Source organism: Microcaecilia unicolor, chromosome 2, assembly GCF_901765095.1.
Source record: "Microcaecilia unicolor chromosome 2, aMicUni1.1, whole genome shotgun sequence".
Lineage (NCBI taxonomy): Eukaryota > Metazoa > Chordata > Amphibia > Gymnophiona > Siphonopidae > Microcaecilia > Microcaecilia unicolor.
In genome coordinates this window covers 130733275-130759780 of record NC_044032.1, presented here as the reverse complement: position 1 = coordinate 130759780, position 26506 = coordinate 130733275, and the positions used below count along the sequence as shown (strand labels likewise).

General features: G+C 41.3%; 1 protein-coding gene across 2 annotated transcripts in view; it reads right to left on the bottom strand.

Annotated features, from left to right (window-relative positions):
- CCDC125 (coiled-coil domain containing 125) overlaps positions 1-26506 on the bottom strand; it is a 78820-nt gene that overhangs the window by 42549 nt on the left and 9765 nt on the right. For both annotated transcript variants that reach the window (XM_030193326.1, XM_030193327.1), the window contains exons 4-6: positions 10083-10169; positions 9232-9309; positions 2134-2219 (exon numbers count right to left, since the gene is read on the bottom strand). In XM_030193326.1, the coding sequence (XP_030049186.1) occupies positions 2134-2219; positions 9232-9309; positions 10083-10169 (251 nt within the window). The remainder of the gene's footprint in view (positions 1-2133; positions 2220-9231; positions 9310-10082; positions 10170-26506) is intronic.

Here is a 26506-nt window from a genome sequence, read left to right as displayed (position 1 = left end):
GAAGGAGTCGAAAATGACTCCGAGGTTGCGGGCAGATGAGACGGGGAGGATGAGAGTGCCATCGACTGAGATAGAGAGTGGGGGGAGAGGAGATGTGGGTTTGGGTGGAAAGATAATAAGCTCTGTCTTGGACATGTTCAGTTTCAGGTGGCAGTTGGACATCCAGGCAGCAATGTCCAATAAGCAGGCCGATACTTTGGCCTGGGGTTTCGCAGTGATGTCTGGTGTGGAGAGATAAAGCTGAGTGTCATCGGCATAGAGATGATATTGGAAGCCATGAGATAAGATCAGCGAGCCCAGGGAAGAGGTGTAGATTGAAAAAAGAAGGGGTCCAAGGACAGATCCCTGAGGAACTCCAACAGAGAGCGGGATGGGGGTGGAGGAAGATCCACCCAGCTTTTTGTCTCTTTTAATCCAAACAGATTGGAGGTAGCCGTTAGTAACTGCATGCTGTCCGACCAGCTTGCAGATTGCATTTTTTTCGCTTCTGCCCCCAGGCTGGGCTGACTCTGGAGGGTAAAGTCAATGATTCACATTGTCAGAACCATGGCTGCATCGGTACCCCTACTGAGGTCAAATAGATCGGATTTATTTACAGGGCTGTAGATTGGGCTTCGGTCTATACATTCACATCTTACTTCTGCCTTGAGCAGAGTTCCCAGTGTGACAGCCGGTTTGGACAGACAGTTCTGCAGAGTTTGTTTGGTGTCTAGAATCTAACTCCATCCTCCTAGACCTGTTTTCTTCTGTCCCCAGGCTCCATCTTCAATGTCAGTATGTATATAATTTCAGGTTATATGCTTTTCCAGGGACTCCTCACTACGAGTTTCTCTTAGCCTAATGTTGTTACTTTCGGTAGCCTGGTAGCTAGGTATTCCCATATGTGAGAAACAATATCCTGCTTGTCCTCAGAGAAAGCAAAGTTACTTAACTGTAACAGGTGTTCTCTGAGGACAGAAGGACATGTATTCTCGCATCCCTTCCCACCTCCCCATGGAGTTGTATTCCTTCAGCTATAGTATTGTATTGCTGGTTCCCTGTATGCGCGGTGGGACACTGCCAAAGGCCTCTTAAAAAGATATTATGCTGGGCAGCGTCCACACCAGACTCTGTCGAAAGTCATCACCAATATATGTCCTGCTGTCCTCGGAGAACACCTGCTACAGGTAAGTAACTTTGTTTTATTAGATTGGTTCCATATCTCAGGCTATAAGGAATTTGAGGCTTTTATCTTATGGAACTGGTAGAAGCTGGGCTTGTTGCAGAAGTGATGTACTTCTTCCTAAGATGGGGAAGATGACAGCTGGCCACTGCAGTGATGCCTATTGGTCAAAATGACATAAGAGAGAAAACTTCCCTCTAGTAGGATGAGGGTACTAGAGTCAAAAATACATTCTAAGGCAAGAGATCAAAATTCTTTATTTTCCTCTGAATTATATTTTATTTCCATATAAAATGTGTATGTTTAAGGTTTCTGAAAGTTAACCACTACTCTGAACATGAAATTGAAATTAGGGTGCACTGTTCTTCTGATCATTATCTTCGGAATTCTGAAGGCATCATAGTGAGACATACAAAGTCTAAATATAGTTTTTAAAAAAAAAACTAATTTTTAAAAGTTTAAAAAAAAAAAACCCTCACAAAATCCAATTTTTAAAATCCCAAAACCAAAGATGAACACTTAACTCCAAAAGAAATAGACATTTTAGAAAGCTCTTCAAGTCTGCAGATCCACAACAGATTTTTCAGGAAAAAAAATAAAAGTCAATTAATTTTCCTAAGGGATCTTGGTAAAACCTACATTTCTCACCAAATGAAGTGGTACTGAAATCAGCCCACTTTTGAGTTTTAGTCTGAATTCTACAAACAAGATCTAAAGAAGGGGAGAAAGCCAGAAAACCATATACTCAGTAGTTTGAGGACTCAGATTACTGGTCTGCTGATTTATAATAGGAGTGGAAGAGGAAAAGAAAAACACAAGACAACTGTCAGAATCATATCATCTTTCAGAAGTCCTGGGGGAGGTGGCATTGAGGACACAACATTTGTAATGAGACTACAGAAAAAAGAACCTTAATAATGAACCTAACATAGCTAACACATTGCTTACAAATGAATTAATATTTTACATACCTGTCATACTTTTCCCTCCATGACTCATCAAGATTTTTAAATTTATCCTGTTCAAATTCAATTTCCCACTGCAAAGTGTTTATTTCCTGCAAGCAAAAGGAAATACAGAAATTACTTCAGCAATGGTAAAGTGAAGCTACTTACCTGTAATGGGGGTTCTCTGTAGCCCGCAGGATAATGCAGCCACACAGGTATTAATTTCATCAGGTGATTCACCTAATGAATCTGGTCTCCTGGCAACCAGAAAAATCTGTCTCATTAGGCATGCCTAGGAGTAGTTATATAACTAACATGTCCTCTCCCTTCAATCTGTATCCATCTGCTTCAAAGGACAGTGAGGGGAATATTGAAGGCAAGGGGTAGGGGAGAAGAGTGAGAGCAGTAGAAAAGCAAGGAGGAAAAATGAATAGTGATGAAGAATACTAAGCAAAAGACAGAGAAAGGGGGAATGCTGCTGGACATTGTGGTACTGGGCAGATGATGGGAAAGAGAGGGCGAAACCACAGGGCACTATGAAAAAGAGGTTAGGGGGAATACTGAAACAGGATAAAGGAGTGGGTATCATCGGTGGGAGAGAGGGGAATGGGGATGTTGGGCTGGCACTGTAGGGAAGGGAATATTGGTCTTGAATAAAAGGTAGTGAGAAATAAGGGGAGAAAGATATATTGATCACACAGAGGAAAAGAAAAGGAGGCAAAGTGATGCAAGGAAAAAGGCAGGAAACTATGTTGGGCCAGTTATGTTGTTCTTGTGAAGGCAGGTTGTGGTATTATTTTTTATGTGAAGAGTGGCTTCTCAAAGGTGATGGTTAGCCTAGAGCTGGTCCTGCTTAGAACATGACACATAGGAATGACTGCAGTACTACAGGCCCTATTTGATCTCCAGTTTCTCCACCACTAAGGATCCTCTGTATTTATCCTTACAATATTTTTGCTCCCACTATAGTACATTCACTGAAAGCATGTTCCATTCGCTCATGAATCTGCCTGTGAAATGCCTCCTTATTCTATTCCAGAGTCCTTCCACTTCAGCCTTAATGTCATTTGTTCTACAACTTCCTTACCACCAAAAAGCCACGAGCATCTCCAACTACAGTCCCTCTTACCTCCTATATTTAGGTCATTATGTTTCTCCTTATATGGTCTACTTAAGGGCACCTATGTCGAAGCAACAAAAACTTGCTTATTTTATTAAAAAAATAAAAAGTAGTAAGTACCTAAGTGCCTTCACAAAATAAGCACCATAGTGCACAAATTTCATGCTCTGAAAGTGTAAATGTGTGCATGTACCTATTCATTTTATAAACACACAAGTACACTGCAACTCTACCCCTATGTGATTGGGTGTATAGGACACTGCCCCTCACCTTTAAGAGAGTCCCTCTCTAATTAGCCTGGGCCACCTTAAGAGAGCAGATCCTGCCCCAGGAGAAAGTAAACCAGAAGGGGCGTAGACATAACTGGGAAGTTTAAAAGACAGGGCCATGTAGAAGTTGAGAAAGCCCAAAATGTGAGACTGAAAGATGCTGTGGACGACTATGGTACAGTGATGATGACAAAAACAAAAGTACTAAACAAATACTTCTCTTCTGTGTTCACGGAAAAAAATCCTTGAGAAGGACCACGATTGGCTGGTAAAGGTACATATAAGAATGGAGTGGATATCACACCATTCACAGAAAAATGTGTTTATGAACAACTTGAAAACGGAAGGTGGACAAAGCCATGGGATTTGATGGGATCCATCCCAGGATATTGAGGGAGCTTAGAGAGATTCTGGTGGGTCCTCTTAAAGATTTAATAAATTCTTGGAGACAGGAGAGGTTCCAAGGGATTGGCAAAGAGTGGATGTGGTCCCTCTTTACAAAAGTAGTGACAGATAAGAAGAAGTGGGAAACTACAGGCCAGTAAACCTCATTTCAGTTATTGGGAAAGTAATGGAAGTGTTGCTGAAGGAAAGGAAAGGCTAGTGAATTTCCTGGAACCCAATGAGTTACAAGATCCGAGGCAACATGGTTTTAATAAAGGTAAATCGTGCCAAATGAATCTGATTGAATTCTTTGACTGGGCGACCAAAGAACTGGATCAAGGACATGCGCTAGATGTAATCTACTTGGATTTCAGCAAAGCATTTGACACGGTCCCTCATAGAAGGCTCTTAAATAAACTTTAACGGCTGAAGTTGGGACCCAAAACGGTGAACTGGATTAGAAACTGGTTGACAGACAGATGCCAGAGGGTGGTGGTCAATGGAATTCAGTCAGATGAAGGAAAGGTGAGTAGTGGAATGCCTCAGGGATTTCAGTGCTGGGGCCGATTTTGTTCAATATATTTGTGAGTAACATTGCCAAAGGATTAAAAGGTAAGGTTTGCCTTTTTGCGGATACCACCAAGATTTGTAACAGAGTGGACACCCCAGAGGAAGTGGAAAACCTGAAAAGGGATCTGCAAAAGTTAAAATTTAATGCAAAAAAAGTGCAAAGTGATGCATTTCAGGAGTAGAAACCTAAGGGAGCTGTATGTCCTAGCAGGTGAGAGGCTGATATATACAGATGGGGAGAAGGACCTTAAAGCGAAAAAACAGTGTGACAAAAAGTTGGCCGTAGCCAGAAGGATGCTAGGTTACATCGCTAGAGGAGTAACCAGCAGAAGGAGGTGTTGATGCCCCACCTGGAGTACTGTGTTCACTTTTAGAGGCTGTATCTTGCTAAGGATATAAAAAGACTAAAAGCTGGATCGGTGCTGGGACAGATTCTGTTCAATATATTTGTGAGTGACATTGCCGAAGGGTTAGAAGGTAAAGTTTGCCTATTTGCGGATGATACTAAGATCTGTAATAGAGTGGACACCTGGGAGGGAGTGGAAAACATGAAAAAGGATCTGAGGAAGCTAAAAGAATGGTCTAAGGTTTGGCAATTAAAATTCAATGCGAAGAAATGCAAAGTGATGCACTTAGGGAATAGAAATCCTCGGGAGACGTATGTTTTAGGCGGGGAGAATCTGATAGGTACGGACGGAGAGAGGGATCTTGGGGTGATAGTATCTGAGGATCTGAAGGCGACGAAACAGTGTGACAAGGCGATGGCCGTAGCTAGAAGGTTATTAGGCTGTATAGAGAGAGGTGTGACCAGCAGAAGAAAGGAGGTGTTGATGCCCCTGTGTAAGTCGTTGGTGAGGCCCCACCTAGAGTATTGTGTTCAGTTTTGGAGGCGTATCTTGCGAAGGATGTAAAAAGAATTGAAGCGGTGCAAAGAAAAGCTACGAGAATGGTAAGGGATTTGAGTTACAAGACATATGAGCAGAGACTTGATGACCTGAACATGTATACTCTGGAAGAAAGGAGAAACAGGGGTGATATGATACAGACGTTCAAATATTTGAAAAGTATTAATCCGCAAACGAACCTTTTCCGGAGGTGTGAAGGCGGTAGAACGAGAGGACATGAAATGAGATTGAAGGGGGGCAGACTCAAGAAAAATGTCAGGAAGTATTTTTTCACAGAGAGAGTAGTGGATGCTTGGAATGTCCTCCCGCGGGAGGTGGTGGAAATGAAAACGGTAACAGAATTCAAACACGTGTGGGATAAACATAAAGGAATCCTGTTCAGAAGTAATGGATCCTAAGGAGCTTAGTCAAGATTGGGTGGCAAAGCCGGTGGCGGGAGGCGGGGATAGTGCTGGGCAGACTTATACGGACTGTGCCAGAGCCGGTGGTAGGAGGCGGGGCTGGTGGTTGGGAGGCGGGGATAGTGCTGGGCAGACTTACACGGTCTGTGCCCTGAAAAGGACAGGTACAAATCAAGGTAAGGTATACACATATGAGTTTATCTTGTAGGGCAGACTGGATGGACCATGCAGGTCTTTTTCTGCCGTCATTTACTATGTTACTAAAAGCAATCCAGAGGAAGGCGAGAAAAATGATATGGTGGCCTGTGCCATAAGACATATAAGAAGAGACTGGAAGACCTGAATATGGATAGCCTAGAGGAAAGAAGGGAGAGGGGAGATATGATACAGATGTTTAAATACTTGAAAAGTATTAATATAGAAACAAATCTCTTCCAGAGAAGGGGAAATGGTAAAACTAGAGCATATGAGCTGAGGTTGCGGGGTGGTAGGAGTAATGTCAGGAAATTCTTTTTCATGGAGAGGTTGGTCGATGCCTGGAATGCCCTTCCGAGGAAGATGGTAGAGACAAAAACAGTGACAGAATTCAAAAAGGCATGGGATGAACACAGAGGAACCCTGTTTAGAAAACAGATAGAAAATAAACATTAAAAAACAACAACAACAACAACAAAAAACCTTAAATAGCTGTAGGGGGGTGGATGTGCAAGTGACACTGAATGGCTACTCTGGCTATGAATAACTAAGGCTGGAACCACGCAAACATTGTACGTCTGTGTCTGTATATGGCAATCCAGTTTAGGATAGGCTGGAAAGGGCTTCAATGGCAGCTTCAGTAGCTGGAACAGAGGACAGTGCTGGGCAGACTTTTATGGTCTGGGTCCCGCAAATGACAAGATGGATTTGGATAGGCTGGGGTGAGCGTTGATGGCAACTCCAGTAGGTGGAACATAAGGACAGAGAACATAAGAGTAGCCATACTGGGTCAGAACAATGGCCCATCTAGCACAGTAGCCTGTTTCCAACAGTGGCCAAGCCAGGTTACAAGTACCTGGCAGAAACCCAAATCATGGCAACATTCCATGCTACGAATCCCAGGCCAAGTAGTTGCTTCCCCATGTCTGTCTCAATAGCAGAGTATAGACTTTTCCTCCAGGAACTTGTCCAAACCTTTTCTAAACCCAGATATACTAATCACTGTTACCACATCCTCCGGCAAAGAGTTCCAGAGCATAAACATCAGTTGAGTGAAAAAAATATTTCCTCCTATTTGTTTTAAAAGTATTTCCACATAACTTCCTTGAGTATCCCCTAGTCTTTGTACTTTTGGAACAAGAAAAAAAAATCAATTTCTACTTGTTCTATATCACTCATTATTTTGTAGACTTCAATCATATCTCACCTCAACCGTCTCTTTTCCAAGCTGAACAGCCCTAACCTCTTCAGCCTTTCCTCATATGAGAAGAGTTCCATCCTCTATCATTTTGGTCGCTCTTCTTTGAACCTTTTCTAATCTTTTTTGAGATACGGCGACCAGAACTGAACACAATGCTCAAGGTGCAATCGCACCATGGAGCGATACAGAGGCATTATAGTATTTTCAGTCTTATTCACCATGCAGGCCCAAGAATCTATTTAAATAATTACCTGTTTGTGTTTCATCTTTTTGCCTGGCTATATTATTTCACCAGTCAAGTCCAACTCCCACTCAGATGTCACATCCTGCTTCACTCAAAATACACTCTTGGAAATGCCTACATGTGATCTTGATTTGCTGGACATACAGCTAACAATCCAAGGCACATATATTTAGCTGTGCAATTTTATAAAAGCCCTTTTCTTTGTGCAGAACAGGTTTCACAAGAACAATCTTTATTTAAAAAAAGCAAACAAAAAATACCCACACCCCCGTCAAGTGTCATTTTGGTGCCTCTACTCTATCCATAGTCATTTAGAGATTAGCTCTCCAGAATTCAACACAATGCTCTAGTCTAGATGGACCCTATCAGTTTGTAAAAAAGATATTGCCTCCCTTTAGATATTCTCCCAGTAAACTGTCAGTACGCAGGGAAAGGTTAGGGACCCTTTAATATTTAATATCTCATGGTCTGTGACTTCGGTTGTTTCCATCCTAATTTCTCCTACATTAAGGTCACTATTTGTTGATTCCTGTATTCTTGCTATCAATGGGGTGATCCCTCCCATCCTAATTTCTCCTACATTCAAGGTCACTATTTGTTGATTCCTGTATTCTTGTTATCAGTGGGGTGGATCCCTCTTCTTCATTTTAGTCTGATTAAGGGGAAAAGCTAGGGGACATGGTGGGGGGGGGAGACTGGTGGCACATTCATACTGTGTTAATGACTGTTTTGCTTTCTGTTTTTGTAGTGTTATGAAATGTAATAAAAAAAGTTCAATTTATTTTTAGGTTTTCCCCAGTTCTTCAGTACTTTGTTACATTGTTTGGTGATTCAGGTGGATCACATATCTCCTCTAGGCCCCTTGGTTTAGTGGTGGTTTGTACTTTCACCTCATGCTTTTTAACATTTTTGCTGTGATTCTTTTTGCAACTTGTCAGATGTACCTATTTTATATATCACTTTCTGTATCATTATCAACCCGTATGCAGATATTTAAGTACCTGCTGGGCTTAGTCAGTGGGACTCCGTTCAAGGTTCCGGAACTTTATAAAGGTGTTTGGTATCCTGGATTTCTACACCATAATTGCATGCCTGGAATTTTGGCATTTAATTAATCCTGGCATTTTGTAGAACACCAGATTGTTATGGTACAGAACACAGGCAGCAAAACAGGATGGGCTACAGCCTTCCCGATATTTCGGCCAACACGGTATCGGGTATTAGACAGCTTGGAGCACTGCTCCCTCTAAGCTGAGAAGTCCTCCACCTATAGTTCAGTCAGTCAAGCTCTGCAGCGCACCATGGCACCTGCCTGTGCCTTGTAATTGAAAACAAAATACTGAAGCATCACTGCAGTTGGAGGACACTCCTTGCTTTGTATACCAGAGAGATTCCTTGCAAAATAAGTCAATCTTTAGCTCAATCTATTTTGTAAAGAATCTCTGCAGGTGCAAACAGCAACAACAGACAAGGTAGTCCTTGATCTGACTTACTGATAAGCCAATGAGATGAAAAATAAGTATAGTGAAATATCGGCAGTTTTATTAAATTCAAGATGGAAAAATATATATATTTATAACAGCTATATAAAGCCAGTTGTTTATAATGCTTGTGCAGGATAATCCTCTAGGGCAGTGGCTCTCAACCCAGTCCTATTTGGTTTATAAGATATCCACAAAGAAATTCAGACTGGCTTGCTATGTGTCAAAAACTGGATCGAGAACCCCTGCTCTAGACAGACTATTAAATAAATAGTTTATTTTTGCCATAACAATGAAGAAGAAGATTAGCTAAAGGACCACATATTAAACCAGATGAGAACAGAACTCTTACCTTTTCCAAAGCTCTCTTTTGTTCCTCCAATTTCTGGAGCATAACCTTTGTATGACTTGTAGCTTTATCAAATACTGCCTAAAAAGTTTAGAAAATTGGCTGATAAATGCAATCAAACTTAAGAAACAGTAGTATTATAACGAGCATATCCGCATTGTTCTCACATAACCTCAAAGTATGTGGGAGTACCAATCAGAGCAGGATGAATGAATACATCTGATAACAACAAACCAGGCTTTTAAATTAGTACTATTTGTGTGTGGGGGGGGGGGGGGGGGGGGTGTACGCCCTGCACCATACAGAGACAAAGGAGCTTGGGTCTTCTAGTGTGTGTGCTGTCCACCTGCCTAGAAATCAGAAGTGAGATAACTTTTAAAGGAAAGAAAGTAAGAAAGGAAGGACTGTGTCATGCAATGCCCATGTCACTCTATTTTGTAGCATAACTGACAGCCTCCAATGTCATATCTGTGCTGATATACAGTAGAGCAGGGCTTCTCAAATTGTGGATTGTGACCGCTTTTGGGGTTGTGACCTTGGCTGGAAATACTTGGCTAGGTCACCGGGAACATTGCAGCTGTGACTATGGGATCACAGCCTAAAAAAGATTGGTAAGCTATGCAGTAGAGAGGATTTGGAAATAACTCAGGAAGAAGAAAATTGCAGTATCTTTTGATTTGTAACACACTGCTCATATGTATGAAAATGTGATGCTTCCTGATATCAATAGACACATATATATAGATAGATTTATAGGATAGTCCTCTCCACCCCCAATGTCTAGATTCCTGGAACAAGAAATCCCACCCATCCAGTTCCTAGAACAATCTCCATGGCCCCTCCATGATTCTCACCATGCTTTGCAGAATCTTAAGTGCTTCATCCTTTGCTTCAAGTTGCCTTTGAGATGCTTCCAGTTCATTTCTTAAAATCTCCAGTTCCTGAATGATAAAATCAAAAGCAGCCTGCCTCAATTCAAATAAAGCAACTACTCATACCTAAGAGCAGGTTCCAAGCTCTATTATCAAAGGACATAATAGCTTGAAAAGTATGCTAGTCACAGGCTCACCACAAATAAGCAAACTGAGAAAGAAGTATAGCTAGTGGTTAGCACAATGGGTTGATATCCCACTTCTTCCATGCTCTCTACCCTTACGACACTGGGCAAGTTACTTTCTCTCTTGTTGCCTCAAATACCCAATTAGCTTGTAAATTCTTTTGGGCAGGGATTTATTGCACAGTATTATGCCCAACAGCACTACAAAAATAGGTAATTATCATTATCATCCTCATAGGATACTTAGGGCCCTGTTTACTAAGCCGCACTGTAGGCGCGCATACTTTTTAGTGCGCATTAAAAATTAGCGCATGCTAACGCTAGAGACAGCATAGGAATATAATGGGTGTCTACCATTAGTGTGCGCTAATTTTTAGCATGGCTTAGTAAATAGAGCCCTTAAAGAGCAAATATGAATCAAATAGTCAAACTGTTTTCTGCAGGTCAATGCACTGATTAAGAAATCCTTCCTAATCTTGAAAAAAATTGAAACAAATGGAGAGGTTTTTTTTTTTTTCAGATCCTTTAGCCTTTAGACTGGTGGTGCAGAGTTTTATAGTACAGCAATTAGATTTTTGCAACATAATTTGCCTTGGTTGTACAAAACTACTCTTGAAAACAATTACAGACAATTCAGATTATTGCTGCCAGGCTAATATTAGGAGAGCCAGTCTCTCCGTTGTTAATAAAATTGCACTGGCTGCCTTTAGAGGCTTGAATTCAGTTTAAATTGGTATATAACATTTTGTATGGGAATGCTCCTCCTTAAAAGTTAAAATTGACTGGATTCCGTAGTTTAGGTAGGCCAGGAGTACTTAGAAACTCTTTGAAGCTGCAATATTTTCACCTAATTTTCCTTTTTTAGCAGCTCACAATTGAAATTTTTTGCCAGTTTCGGTTAGATCTATTTTGAATTATCATTTATTTAGAAAACATTTGAAGTCTTCCCTTTTCAGGAAATATCTGTCATGATGATTGCCCACTATTTTAAGAGATGATTTGTTATTCTCCAGGGACTGGCTGGATTTCTTATATCTTGTTATCCGCATAGAACTTGACAGTAATTGTGGATTAAGCATGTTTTGTATTTTTTAAACCAGATTAAAAAAAAAAAAACAGGAAAAGTCATCTACAAAATCTTATAAAACTCTTGTTGGCATTAGGAACAGACTAGTTCTGACCTTGCACTACCATATAGAAAGATTACAGACCAAACCCCTTGTGTATTTTACTTTCACCTCGCTTTCTAAAGAATAGCAGCTACTTTCATTTTGTTTACTTTTAGGGAGAGTTGTATGTTATGACAAATTGTTCTGTACAAAATAGGCACAAACCAAAAGCATCAGATTTAATAACGTGTAAGTAATGTCACAGCACTGGTCATATGGAATTTAAATAACTAAAAATATAAAACTGGTCAATATTCAAAGTAATTCATGCAGTTAACTTTAGAGTTTGTTCATAAATCAATGGCAGTAATATCTCAAGGCTGGCAAGCAGATACAATTTATATGAACAATTTGCTGGACACATAAAATATATCCCTATAAAAGAGGAAAGAGCAAGGGGATGTTTCGGGGAGAGGGCTACAATTATTAACAGCAGCAATATTCTGCTCTAATGCATATGCATTTGTGTGGTTCAACGTATAACAGTTTATACAGATAACTTATTCCTGTGAATTAAGGACAGGATATTCAGTGGTCTAACTTATATATCCACATATCTAGTTAGGCCTGCTATTTCTGCATTCAGACTTATATGGATAGTGTGATTATTGCCACTATCTGAAAACAATTTTGGCCCTACCCCGGCAAACGTCTAATCACATCCCACTTTTTCCACATAAATTTTAGCTTTTTTATTTTTTTTTTATATTTATTCATTTATAATAATTATACAAGACTTCTCTTGAAAAAGAAATAAAATAAATACAGAGTTTAAATACTATAGGAAACATATTAGGTATAACATATCTTCCTTAGACCACAACCTCAGAGAAGAAGGGGAGGAGAAATTGAAAATCAGGAAAAATTAGAAGAACTATTCAAATAAACAAGGCTTAACAGATACTTCCACGAGGCTCAAAAATAAAAATCACAGGTGTATTATAACTTCCAAGTTCAAAAAGTAGCGAAGATGCCCTGGAGCAAAAAAACACACATTTTGATTAAGCATATTTTACTCTGCATTTACAAGGGAACCCTAATAGAAAAGTTCTACCCAAGTCTTTGACTTCTTGCCATGTAGTCAAAAAAGCTTTCCCATTCTTTCTTGGGTGACTTTTGCAACACCAGGATAGATCTTAAACTTTAGGCCATAAAAAAGGTTTTGTAAATGTTTGCATATTGCTTCACTATAGCATTCACATATTGTTCAAAGACCATAGAGACCAATAATGTTGTTCTTTCTGTGGTTTCAGTAAGATTCTTCCAATATAGCTGAAGTGTTGTTTAAGTCCAAAGACAGTTTAGGATCCAGGTCTACAACCTTGCCCTGGATATTTTTCGAGGAAATCAGACTTTAATATTAACTGGGGGCAAAACATCAGGGGGAAACTTATTTTTTGAAGATATCCGGGAAAAGGGGAAACTAAGGACCTCAGAAAATTTGATACCCGCAGATTGAGCCTTCTATTCTAATTTTCTAAGGATTCAATCTGTCTATGTATAGCCATTCTGTCCACAGATGTCACATTTTAAAAATCTTGTAAGCCTTTAATCTTTGACTGCATCTGATCAATTTGACCTGTAAAATCCATCTTTTAAGATCTCCACAGACTTACTTAGGGAGTAAAATTTAGTAAATAATACTGTTACCTCCATAGAGCTGGTGATTGGGAGGCGGGGCTAGTGCTGGGCAGACTTATACGGTCTGTGCCGGGGCTGGTGGTTGGGCGGCGGGGATAGTGCTGGGCAGACTTATACGGTCTGTGCACTGAAGAGGACAGTACAAATAAAAAAGTAGCACATATGAATTTATCTTCTTGGGCAGACTGGATGGACCGTGCAGGTCTTTTTCTGCCGGCCTCTACTATGTTACTATGTAGATGTCTTGACTACAGTGGTGTTCACAGATTGCACTGCTCTCCAAATGGACTCCAGAGTTACCTCACTATTGGGGCTGCGGTTGGGCCTCCTACTGATCCTTTCATTAGCCGCACCCATTCGGCAATTCAGCCCCCACTAGTACTGCCGACGCCACACTATCACCAGCGTTCAAAACACCAGAAGACACCACTTTCACTGCTGGGCACGGTGGGCCACTGATAGCAGAGGTGAAAGAGATGTCTCATGTTTCTGGGAGGGGGGAGGAACGCTCCTCCATCCACCCACTGAGCAGAACACACTCCCCCAACACATGTCCTCATGGACCCGGTGACAAACTGGTCAATCAGCAACTGAGCAGCAGGTCCCATCAGAGCTGGCGAGGGCACAGTCCTGACCACTCCCTTGCTTTTGGTATGAGGCATTTGGCAAAAGGAAAAAACTAGTGCAGAGATCAACCAGAACTAAGCTTCAGGGACCTGCTGCCATCTTGTCTCTTCCCCCCACTTTTACCTATGATTTGACTTAAGGCCAAAAGAGCTTTCAGTTCAGCAGGATGGGACTTTGAAAGCAAAGGACTTATCTGTGTAATTTCACAAGTTGCACAGATAAATCCTTTTGTTTACGAACCTGAGGATTTTCTTCTTAGTCTCAATATTTGCAAAAACATTTGAATGAAATTTTCAAAATTATTACCCTCTTTCTTTTGAGCACAGTTGAAATAAATTAGAAGTCTGACCACTGAGACCATGTTGAAGTTTGTAAGGACAAGAGCACGTGAGTGGTGTAAAATAGGTAAAAGTGAATTGATTTTTTTTACTCTTTCAAAAAGTACAAAGACTTGGGGAAACTCAATGAAGATATATGGAAACACTCAACGAAATCTGGAACTTATTGCCAGAGGATGTGGTAACAGTGGTTAGTGTATGAGTTTAAAAAAGGGTTGGCCAAATTCCTGGAGGAAAAGTCCATAGTATGCAATTGAGCTAGACATGAGGGAAGCCACTCCTTGCCCTGGGATTGATAGTATAGAATGTTGCTGCTACTTCGGTTTCTGCCAGGTACTTGTGACCTGGCTTGGCCACTGTTGAGTATATGATACTAGGCTAGATGCACATTGGTTTGACCCAGTATGGCTATTCTTACATTCTTATGAGCAGGAAAGTGATACTGTGGGTCTTAACTCACAAAAGGTATGGTGTCACAAACCAGACAGGAGTGGGATCTTCAGGTGAGCCTGTCTGATAATAATCTCAAGATTAACAGCAACGTTATCAAACAGGTGCCAAAGTCAGAGGAATGCAAGGGTGCCTAAGGGGAAGCATAACTAGTACAATTGGAGGCAGTTATACAATACTTCTGTATAAAACATTGGTGGGACCTCATTTGGGATTTTCTGTTTAGTATGTAGAATGGTGGGTCACTGAAGGGCCTAAGTAACGTGCTTGTCTGATGTAAAGGTGGCAAACCTCACACATCACCTACACAGAACATTAGAAGGTGCTGTGGAGGAGCTGGCTACTGTGGTACATGTGGCTAACAGAGACATAAGAAATTGCATTAGGGAGGCTCTGGAAGCCAAATTTAGGATTTTAGGTAAAACAAACTTAGAAGCCAGGACCTTCAGGCAGCATTCTCAGAAATGCTTTCTGTTCCATGCGCAGGACCCCAGAGTCAGGCAGAGCTCAGACTTTAGTCTCAAAGTATGTAGGAGACAATGTTGCAGAAAAGAGCACTTTAGATTTACTAGAACCAGGCAGCAGTTTAGGGAAGAAGGAGTCAATTACAAAAGAATGTCCTCCAGCTTATTCAAGAGAGAAGAGGCTGCTATTGCTAACATTTAAAACGGAGACGGGATAGAACAGTTTTTAAACTAGTTCACAGGGGGAAGCTGATAAGTCACTTAAGACTGCATGATTCAAGCCAAAGTATTTTCAAAGTATATTGGCAAAATTAAGTTAGAATATCCCAATAGGTTGCTGCAAATGCTGAAGTAGTTGGAGATGAGTTTATCTTGTTGGGCAGACTGGATGGACCGTTCAGGTCTTTATCTGCCATCATTTACTATGTTAGATGCATTTTAGTAAGGAGCAGATACATATGATTCAAATTTATTCCTATTAATTGTGGGATATTTTTTATAAGCCAAATAAAAAAAAATTGTCTGTCTACAAATGACAGAAATCTAAAAAATATGGTTGGAATATTAAAATGTTTGGTGTTAAATGAAAATAGATATAGTAGGCACTCAGAGACCCAGTGGAAAGAAGGAAATCAATGCTGCAATACTACGATACAAATTAGAATGAAATGACAGGGAAAATCAGCTTGGAGGAGGGATGGCACTATTGATCAAAGTTGACTCTGAGTCAAACAGTTAAAAAGTCCTGCAGGAAACAAACTACACTGTTCAATCCTTATGGACATAAATTGTGTGTGTGATGCAGAAGAATATAGAAGAAGGGGCATATTTCCATTTGTTTGGCCAGGATGAAGTGCTCACAGAAACTGACAATAATATTGGGAGACTTCAATTATCCTGGTGTTGACTGAATTAATGTCTTGTCAGGACATGCTAGAGAGGAAAGTTTTGAGATACCATAAAAGGACTGTTTTGAGATGCTGGATCAAGCATTAAGAGGAAAAGCTACATAAGAGTAGCCATACTGGGTCAGACCAATGGTCCATCTAGCCCAGTATCCTGTTTTCCAAACAGTGGCCAAGCCAGGTCACAAGTACCTGGCAGAAACCCAAATTGTGGAAACACTCCATACTACAAATCCCAGGGCAAGCAGTTGCTTCCCATGTCTGTCTCAATAGCATGCTATGGATTTTTCCTCTAGGAATTTGTCCAAACCTTTTTTAAACCCAGATACGCTAACCGCTGTTACCACATCCTCCAGCAGAGAGTTCCAGAGCTTAACTATTCATTGAGTGAAAAAATATTTCCTCCTATTTGTTTTAAAAGTATTTCCATGTAACTTCCTTGAGTGTCCCCTAGTCTTTGTACTTTTGTAACAAGTAAAAAAATTGATTTACTTCCACTCGTTCTACACCACTCAGGATTTTGTAGACCTCAATCATATCTCCCCTCATCTGTCTCTTTTCCAAGCTGAAGAGACCTAACCTCTTTAGCCTTTCCTCATACCAGAGAAGTTCAATCCCCTTTATCATTTTAGTTGCTCTTCTTGGAAACCTTTTCTAATTCCGCTATATCTTTTTTGAGATATGGTGACCAGAACTGAACGCAATACTCAAGGTACGAACGCACCATGGAGCGATTACAAAGGCATTACAGTATTTTCAGTCTTATTCACCAACCCTTTCCTAATAATTCCTAGAATCCTGTTTGCTCTTTTAGCCGCCACCACACACTGAGCAGAAGATTTCAGCATATTATCTACAATGACACCCAGAGCTCTTTTTGAAGCGCTGACCACCAAGGTGGACCCTAGCATTATGTAACTGTGATTTGGATTATTGTTTCCAATGTGAATCACCTTGCACTTTGCCCTTGAGTGTGTCAAACCTTTTCCCCAGATATTCTAATGTTTGGGATGGGGGTAAGGTTGCTCTTGGAGAAACTGACAGTCCATTCCAATTCTTCTACGAAGTGAACCACTTGCTACATGTCCATTTTGCTTTCTTGGAACAATGTTGTCCTTATTAACCATTGTCTAAATAAATATAGACCAAAATTCCCTCTTTGTATAAAGCACCTGACACTGCCACCATCACCTTATGTGGTCTCAAGATCGTGACTCTTAAGGAATGTTGATGGGGACAAATAGGTAAACTTCCATTAACTCTCCTTGCTGCACTGCCACCACCACTCTCCTGTGCCCGCTCTGCCGAACGCCTTTGGCTGAAATCCCGTGCCCATGCTGACTTCATACATTTCAAATTCTTGCTGACCTCCTTCCAGTCTGCTCTTTTACTTGCCAAACAGGACTATTACATCCTGTTGACAAATTCTCTTGGCTCAAACCCTCGACGTCTCTTTGCCACACTGAACTCTCTCCTCTAAGTGCCTTCACCTCCATCCCCCCCTTCACTCCCCCCCCCCCCCCCCCCCCCCCCCCCCCCCCCCCCCCAGACTCTGGCTGAGTTCTTTCATGATAAGGTTCACAAGATTAAACTTGAATTCTCAACCAGGTCACCTCCACCTCTCCTGCGCTTAGTCCATTCTCTCAACCCTCCAACCCTTGCCTCCTTTTCTTCCTTATCTGAAATCACTGAAGAGGAAACTACACATCTTCTTTCCTCCTCAAAACTAACTACCTGTTCCTCTGATCCTATTCCCACCCATCTACTTAACACTATCTCTCCTACTGTCATCCCTTTTATCTGTCATATCCTCAATCTTTCACTGTCCACTGCGACTGTTCCTGATGCCTTCAAACATGCCATAGTCACACCACTCCTTAAAAAACCTTCATTGGACCCTACCTGTCCTTCCAACTATCACTCCATCTCCCTCCTCCCTTTCCTATCCAAGATACTTGAACGTGCTGTTCACCAACATTGCCTTGACTTTCTTTCATCTCAAGCTATTCTTGATCCACTTCAATATGGCTTTCGCCCCCTTCATTCAAATGAAACAGCACTTGCTAAAGTCTCCAATGATCTGTTCCTGGCCAGATCCAAAGGTCTCTATTCTATCCTCATCCTTCTCGATCTATCTGCTGCTTTTGACACTGTTGATCACAGCCTACTCCTTAATACGCTGTCCTCACTTGGATTTCAGGGCTCTGTTCTTTCCTGGTTTTCTTCTTATCTCTCCCAGCATACCTTTAGTGTATACTCTAGTGGATCCTCCTCTACTTCTATCCCACTGTCAGTTAGTGTACCTCAGGGATCTGTCCTGGGACCTCTTCTTTTCTCCAGCTATACTTCTTCCCTTGGTACTCTGATCTCATCCCATGGTTTTCAGTATCATCTTTACGCTGATGACTCCCAGATCTACTTCTCCACACAAGAAAACTCAGCCAAAATCCAGGCCAAAGTATCAGCCTGCCTGTCTGACATTGCTGCCTGGATGTCTCAGAGCCATCTGAAACCAAACATGACCAACTGAGCTTCTCATCTTTCCCCCTAAACCAACCTCTCCTCCTCCCCCATTCTCTATTTTTGTGGATAACACTCTCATCCTTCCTGTCTCATCAGCTCGTAACCTTGGGGTCATTTTCGACTCCTCCCTCACCTTCTCTGCACATATTCAACAGACTGCTAAAACCTGTCGTTTCTTTCTCTATAATATCACCAAAATTTGCCCTTTCCTTTCTGAGCACACTACCAGAACCCTCATCCACACTCTTATCACCTCTCGCTTAGACTATTGCAACTTGCTTCTCACAGGTCTCCCACTTTGGATTCTAAGGATTCAAGTGGGTCATTTTTATTTTTGTTTTGTTTTTTGTTACAGTGGAGATGTTTGTATAACTGAGTCTATACTGCTGGGTGTATCCTGGTATGGTCTGGTCAGACTAAAAGAAGGAAAAGTTGTCAGGTAAGACATAATTTCTTCTTCCCTAGCATCCATACCAAACCAGTTCAAAACCAGTGGGATGTAGCAAAGCAGTTCTCAGTGTACATGGGGGAAAAGAAGAATTGCCAGAAGAGCCTATATTAGAGGGTAGACTTGTCTGCCATAAGACAAACCCCTAGATACTTAATAGAATGGGGTTCCCAGTGAAAGGGAGAGGCAGAAACTGTCAAGTTCAAAATCTCCAAATTCTCCAAATCTCCGTATTTGCTTTGAAACCCAAAACTGCCCCGTTGTCTTGCAGCTAGCGTGAAACCAGAGATAAAGATGTTTTTAGGGTCCCCAATGTCAACAGCATGTCACCTGCAAACCTGACCCACACAATCCCATATCCCTGAATCCAATCATACCTGAGAGGCCAGAGGCTCCATTGCAAGTGCAAAAAGTAAAGGGGAGAGTGTACAACCCTGATGAGCCCTCTACGTAACTCAAAAGGCACTGTATAACCCCCATTGATCTTAAGACAGCCCAACGGGTGATTATAAAGCAGCTGTATCCAGACCAAATATCGACCCTCAATCCCCACATGCTGGAGGACTACAAACAGGAAGGACCATTGTACCCTGTCAAAAGCCTTTTCAGCATCAACTGAAAGCAGTAGTACAGGGGCCCTATCCCGGTGAGCTTGTTGAATTAAATGGAGGGCACTGTGGGGACTAAACACAATCACCAGGCCTCATTAGAGGGCCAGCAAAGATAGGGAAGTACAAATAGAACAAATAATAGTAATTTAGCACTCTGGGACTAGATCACAAACTGCCTACCATCCGCCCAGTCGTGGCGAGAATCACTGAGTCTCAGGACCGCAAGGAGCCAGACGGCGGTCCACGTGGTTGCATCGACCAAGGCGGTTACACCAACTGAGCGGCATAGGTGACCAGGAGACAGGTCATAGAACCCAGCACACGGGAGCAGAGGTAATCCGGGGCTGCAAACTGCCCCCGATTCTTCCTCCTGTCACCGGAGCAGCACCGCATCCACGATAACATCGCATCCTACACACGCCAAAGGTGATACTGCAATCCCCAGCACAAAACCACAAACTACCTCAACTGTTGGAACACTGCCTCGTCCTGCACAACAATTGTCTTTCCTAGATTCCTACCTCCAACCAATGACAGCACCCAGAACCTCGGAATCCCTGCACCCTGGGGCTGAACATCTAACTGCGAGTAAAAAAAAAAAAAAAAAGACATAGGTCCCTCCCCCCATGCGGGCACGGCGTATCAGCAGCCAAACTGAACTGATCCAAAATGAACACCGTCAAAATACTCCTAGCTATCTATTCTATATCATTGATCCATCTAACACTAACCGCCTCACTCGCAGGCAACAACATCATACCCATACTACATACGCACCAAAGACTGACCAGATACCCCACACCTCAACATACTGACAACACCCATAACAAAGGAAAAATGCCAATACGGGGACAACATCAACAGAACGAAAAAAAGGTCACACCAAACACACACTAACAAAGAAACAACAACTAACAAAAATCCACACAATACCAAACATAGAAGCCCCATACCAAAAAAATTCAAGTGGGTTAAATCAACGCCAGATCAGTCGTTAACAAATCAACAACAGTAACAGAATGGATCATGTCAGAAAACCTGGACCTGATCTTCATCAACGAAACCTGGATCCAAGATCAAAAGGACCCAATAATCCTTGACCTATGCCCTCCAGGTTACAAAATCACTCACTGGACCAGAAAGGAAAAGAGAGGCGGAGCCATAGCACTAACCTATCAATCCCACGTCATAACCGAAACCACTGCTGAGTCCATAACAACCCAACTGGAAATTGCCTCAATCAGAATCCATAGCAAATCCCTGCTTGACCTCCTGAACTGTATCCTGTTCTACAGACCACCAGTCAATTGGAATGAAACCCAGTCAACCTTCACGGACTTCGTTTCACACACCTTTGTAACCAACTCAAACTTACTGTTACTAGGAGACATCAATCTCCACCTAGAAGATCCAAACTCTTCTAACGCACAAGAATGCAAGGAATTCCTCCACTTATGGGACCTCAAATGGCCGTACACACAAGCAACCCACGTCAAAGGGCACAAACTTGACCTCACCTCACATAAATTGTCCACATTAATAATAGCTTGAGGCGGATGTGCGTGTGAGCACCTCTTGAACGCCAAGAGATTTCCTGGGGTATTGGACCTCTCTAACACCCATTATGGGAAAAAGAAATGGGAACCCCCCTGTTCTCACCTCCTCGAGATGGGGGGAACCTTCCACCATGCGCCAGGGAACATTGGACGCGATTGTGGTGTGCACGCCGGGATCCCCGATGAGTGCTTCGACGGCTCCGACGTTTGTATCGGAGCACAGCTTGGAGGGAGTTTCTTTAAGTCCTCCCCCTCATACAGCACCTCAGAGACCTGTAGGTGGGATGGTTGCGCCGGAGGAACAGCGTCATGAGGGCTCCGGAGATGGTTTAGCCCCTGGGGCTGTAGTAGGAGGCCCCGTCACTTCTTCTTCTCCAGCGGGGACATCTGGCCAGTCAGGACTGCAGTCCTTGAACTCGCCAACGCAGGAGTCGCCAACAGGAAATCTCGGGGAACGAAATAGATCTGCTGTAGTTGCCCTAGAAATGTTATGGGAAGCTATTCAAGGCATGAACGCTACTCTGGAAAAGATTTCAAGGACAACGCAAGTGGAACTGACGGAGATTAAAGCGGTTCAGGAGAACTTCAAGGTCAAGCTTGAAGCCCAGGACACCAAAATGGAGACTTTGGATAGTGAGGTACAAACTTTGAAAACTTTTTCTGCTTTAGTTTCCAAGGAAAAAAATATTCAGCATAGAAAAATTGAACATTTAAAGAATCAACTTCGTAAGAATAATATGAGAATATTAAATTTCCCTAAATCTCCGTTAATTGCTCCCTTGGAGATGTTTAAGAAATATTTGAAAGAGATCCTACATATACCAGAGGAAAATAAACCACCAATGACTAAGACTCAATATATATCTGGTATCCGCTCGGCTGAGGGGGAAACCCCACAAATGAACTTAACAGAATTTCTTCAGGATTCACTTGAATTAATAACTGAAAGAACAACTATGTTGGTGTCCTTCGCGTTTGAGTTAGACCGAAATAATGTCTTTAAGTTGTACTTTCGTAACATAAATGAAGAATTCTTAGGCGCAAAAATTCAAATATTCCCTGACCTGTCCAGGGATACTCAAAAAAGGAGGAAGGCGTTTCTAACTTTGAAACCTAGGTTACTTAGGGGCTCATTTTCAAAGCACTTAGCCTCCCAAAGTTCCATAGAAACCTATGGAACTTAGCCTCCCAAAGTGCTTTGAAAATATGCCTCTTAGTATTGGAGGCTCCTTCCTCCTTAAGTATCCCTGTAGGTGTGTCGTAGTATTTAATTCTCAGAATTATATTTTCTTTGAACCTGAGAAACTTCAAGAATTTATTGTTAGTAAAGAATAGAGATTCATGCCTTGAATTATAAGCTGAGATCGGCTACGCTCATTGAGAATTCTTCTGCCTTTGTTTTTGCTTTAATAATTCCTTAATAGTATTTCTTTGATCTTGGAGCCGTTGTTGTGGTCTAATAATTTAGGAAAAGTTTTTTTTTTCTTCTACTTTTTCAGAGTTCTAATATTGAAAAATTATCCTTTTCCGTATTTCTGATTTTATGTATATGCATAAATGATAATGAAAAATTGATAAATAAAAATAAAAAAACAAAACTTAATAATAGCTGATATTAAATAGTCAGAAACACCATGGACCAACCACTACAAACTCAACCTATCCCTAAACTGGCGGAAGAAGAGCTCGCACCACCTACAAGAACACACAACCTACAGCACAAGAGGTCAAATAGACCCAAAAACATTCTGGCAAAAAATATACAATAGTGAATGGACAACACAAATGAACTTCATACACTACATCTCTAACTGGGACAAAAGATGCAGAAGCATACTAGACAAAATAGCACCACTACAAACAAAAACATCACGGAGACATATCTCGATACCATGGTTCAACGATGAACTGAATGATCCAAGTGGCTATAAAATTGATATGTCAAAACTGGAAAGATTTTACAAAGTTAACCTACGAAATGTGGTGGAACTCAGTATGTCTAACAGCTAAATACGAAAAAGTAGCAGCAGAGAAATGTGGTTCCTTTATGGCATATAATAAAATTTGGTCTCCGGTGATTAAATATTCATCCAGCTAAGTAATTAATGTACAGGTACTTTACAAACATTGGCATTAATACTATAACATCTGATAAGCATGCATACTTCATACGAATATACATATATGTATATATATATAGTCAGAGTACATTGACCTTTCTGTTAACTGTTATTGTCATTGGTACTAAATTTACAATATGTTATAAAATCAATAAAAAACTGATTGAACTAAAAAAAAAAAAAAAAACACAATCCAGGAAACTCGAAAGAGCATGGAAAAAAAATAAAAGACAAGCACATGCTCAACGCTTGGAAACAACTACAAAGAAAATACAAATGTGCAATAAGACAGCCAAAAGGTCATACTACAGAACCAAAATAGGACCAGACTACAAAGACACGAAGAAACTATACCAACTCATAAACAAATTACTAGATACCACCTCGGTCACCATGATCAACGCAGACAAACTTGCCAAATATTTCAATGAAAAAAAACGTAAATCTACGTAACACACTTCCTTTTGACAATACTGATATCGAAAATTACGGTCTGGACCCAACCCCAGGAGAATACCCAGTGGACCGAACCTGGTCAAACTTCGCCCTCCTCACCACCGAAACAGTCACCCAGGCGATTCATAAGTTCTCCATCACTCACTGCAAATTGGATACATGCCCCAGCTACCTAATAAAATCCGCCCCCGACCGCTTCATAGCAGACCTCACATTCCACCTAAACTACTTATTCCAACAAGGTCTCTTCCCTAAGGAAAATGGCAACATCCTACTCACCCCAATTCCTAAAGACACCAAGACAAGCGAACTAACCAATTACCGCCCAGTAGCATCTATCCCGCTAGCAGTCAAACTGATGGAAAGCATGGTAACCAAGCAACTCAGTGATTACATAAATAAATTCTTAATCCTACACGAATCACAATCAGGATTTCGCCCCCTCCATAGCACAAAAACAGTACTCATTACACTCCTGGCCAAATTCAAACAGGAAATAGCAACAGGCAAAAGTATATTCCTCCTTCAATTCGACATGTCCAGTGCATTCGACATGGTAAACTATAACATACTACTAAGACTCCTAGACTACTTCGGTATTGGTGGAAACATACTTAGTTGGCTCAAGGGTTTCTGACCCCCACGGGTTTCAGGCTTCCAAGAGCAGTTTTTTTCCTTATATTTCTTTTTTAAAAAATGCACAGGGACACAGAAGAAAATTACCCAACACTTAAAAGCTAATCTAAAGAGAGAAAAGTATAGAAAAGAATGAGACTGAAGGGCTCACCACCTTCCACCTGCTGGAGACTGAGATAACTGGATCTTTCTCTAGCTGGCAAGGACTCTTATTGACTGGCTAGAGTCACAACTTTTTTCTCAGTCTCCACCTGCTGGAAGGTGTACACAACCCATCAGTCACATTCTGGGCCAGTCCGGAGGGATGCTAAGGAACGTACCAAGTGAAATCAAACATATCATCACCGTGGAAAGCCGACTGCAGAGTACCTCAAGGATCACCACTATCACCGACCCTCTTCAACCTAATGATGACATCACTAGCCAAGTCCTTATCCAACCATGGCCTCAATCCATTCATCTATGCAGATGACATCACTATATACATACCGTACAAAAATGACCTGACAGAAAATCACCAACGAAATCAAACTCAGCCTAAACATCATGGACTCATGGGCAAACGCATTTCAACTAAAACTCAATAGCAACAGTGACTAGCAACAGGAATCCCAGTGGCTATCACTTGGTGTTTTGTTATAGAGGTTTGATCATTGGACATTTGAGCTGTGTAGGGGGCAGGGGGGATTTTCCAGTTTTCTTTTTGATATTGCATTGTCTGTTGGAAATGTTCAATAAAAAGGTGTTAAACTGAAAAATAAAGAAGCCATCTAGGGGACAGCAGAGTAAAATGTGAAAATTATCCTGGTTAACTGCTAAGCAGCTTGTAGATACAGACAAAAAGCACACTTTGAAACTCTATATACAAAATGCTAGAAGACTAAAAAATAAGATAGGAGAGTTAGAGGATATAGCACTTAATGAAGAGGTAGATTTAATAAGCATCTCAAAGACTTGGTGGAAGAAGGATAACCAATGGGACACTTACCAAGGTATAAATTATATCGCAGTGATAAGAATGGATCAAATTAGGAGGCAGGATGGCTCAATATGTTGAAGAGGGAACTGAGTCTAACAGAATATAAATTCAGCAGAAAATAACAAAACATAAATTTAGAAGGAAACATCTTTTACTGATAGAAATTCCATGTGTGAAAGGAAAGTGAATAGTGATAGGGCTATACTACTGTCCGCCAGGTCAGGACAGACACACAGATGATGAAATGTTAACAGAAATTAGGGAAGCTAGACAATTTGGCAACACTATAATAATGGGCAATTTCAGTAACCCCTATATTAACTGGATAAATGTCACATTAGGAAATGCAAGAAAAGTAAAGTTCCAAAATGAAATAAATGACTATTTCATGAAGAAGCTGGTTTAACTGAACTATTTTAGATCTATTACTACTACTAATCATTTATAAAGCGGTACTAGACATACATAGCACTGTACACACTATATGCAGATACTTTATCTGTCCTTAGAAGGCTCACAATCTAAGGGTTCCTTTTACAAAGTCACCCTGAAAAATGGCTTGTGGTAGTATAGGCGCGGGTTTTGGGCCCGTGAAGATCCATTTTTCAGTGGAGCCTGCAAAAAATGCCTCTTTTGGGGTTTTTTGCCGAAAATGGATGTGCGGCAAAAATCAAAATTTCCGTGTGTCCATATTGGGTCTGAGAACTTACCGCCAGCCCTAGACCTAGCGGTAAAGAATTTGGGCAGTAATGACCTGCGCACATCCGCTAAGCGCACCAAAAAAATAAAAAATATTTTGCGGACAAGCACCAAAATTGAAATTACCACAAGGGCCACACGGTAACCAAGCGGTAACTCCAATTTGGAGCGCATTGGGCGCACATAGGCGCCTACGCAGCTTAGTAAAAGGGGCCCTAAGTTTTGTTGTTTTGGGGGGCGGGGTTTAAACCTGGGGCAATGGAGGGTTAACTGATCTGCCCAAGGTCACAAGGAGCTACAGTGGGAATCAAACCCAGGTCACCAGGATCAAAGCCCACTGCACTAACCATTAGTGCTACTCCTCCACTCCAGTCCTTAGTGGAATGCAGGACTTTGATGCAAGAGGTTAATGATGTTGGGTCCTCTTAGCAATAGTGATCATAATATGATCAAATCAGAGTTAACTGGACAAAAGACATTGAGGAATCTATGCATCAGCATTTAACTTTCTAAAGTGCAGCTATGATAAAATAAGAAAAATGTAAAAAAAAAAAAAAAAAAACAGCTAAAAAGCAACTAAGGTTAGGAACTTAAAACAG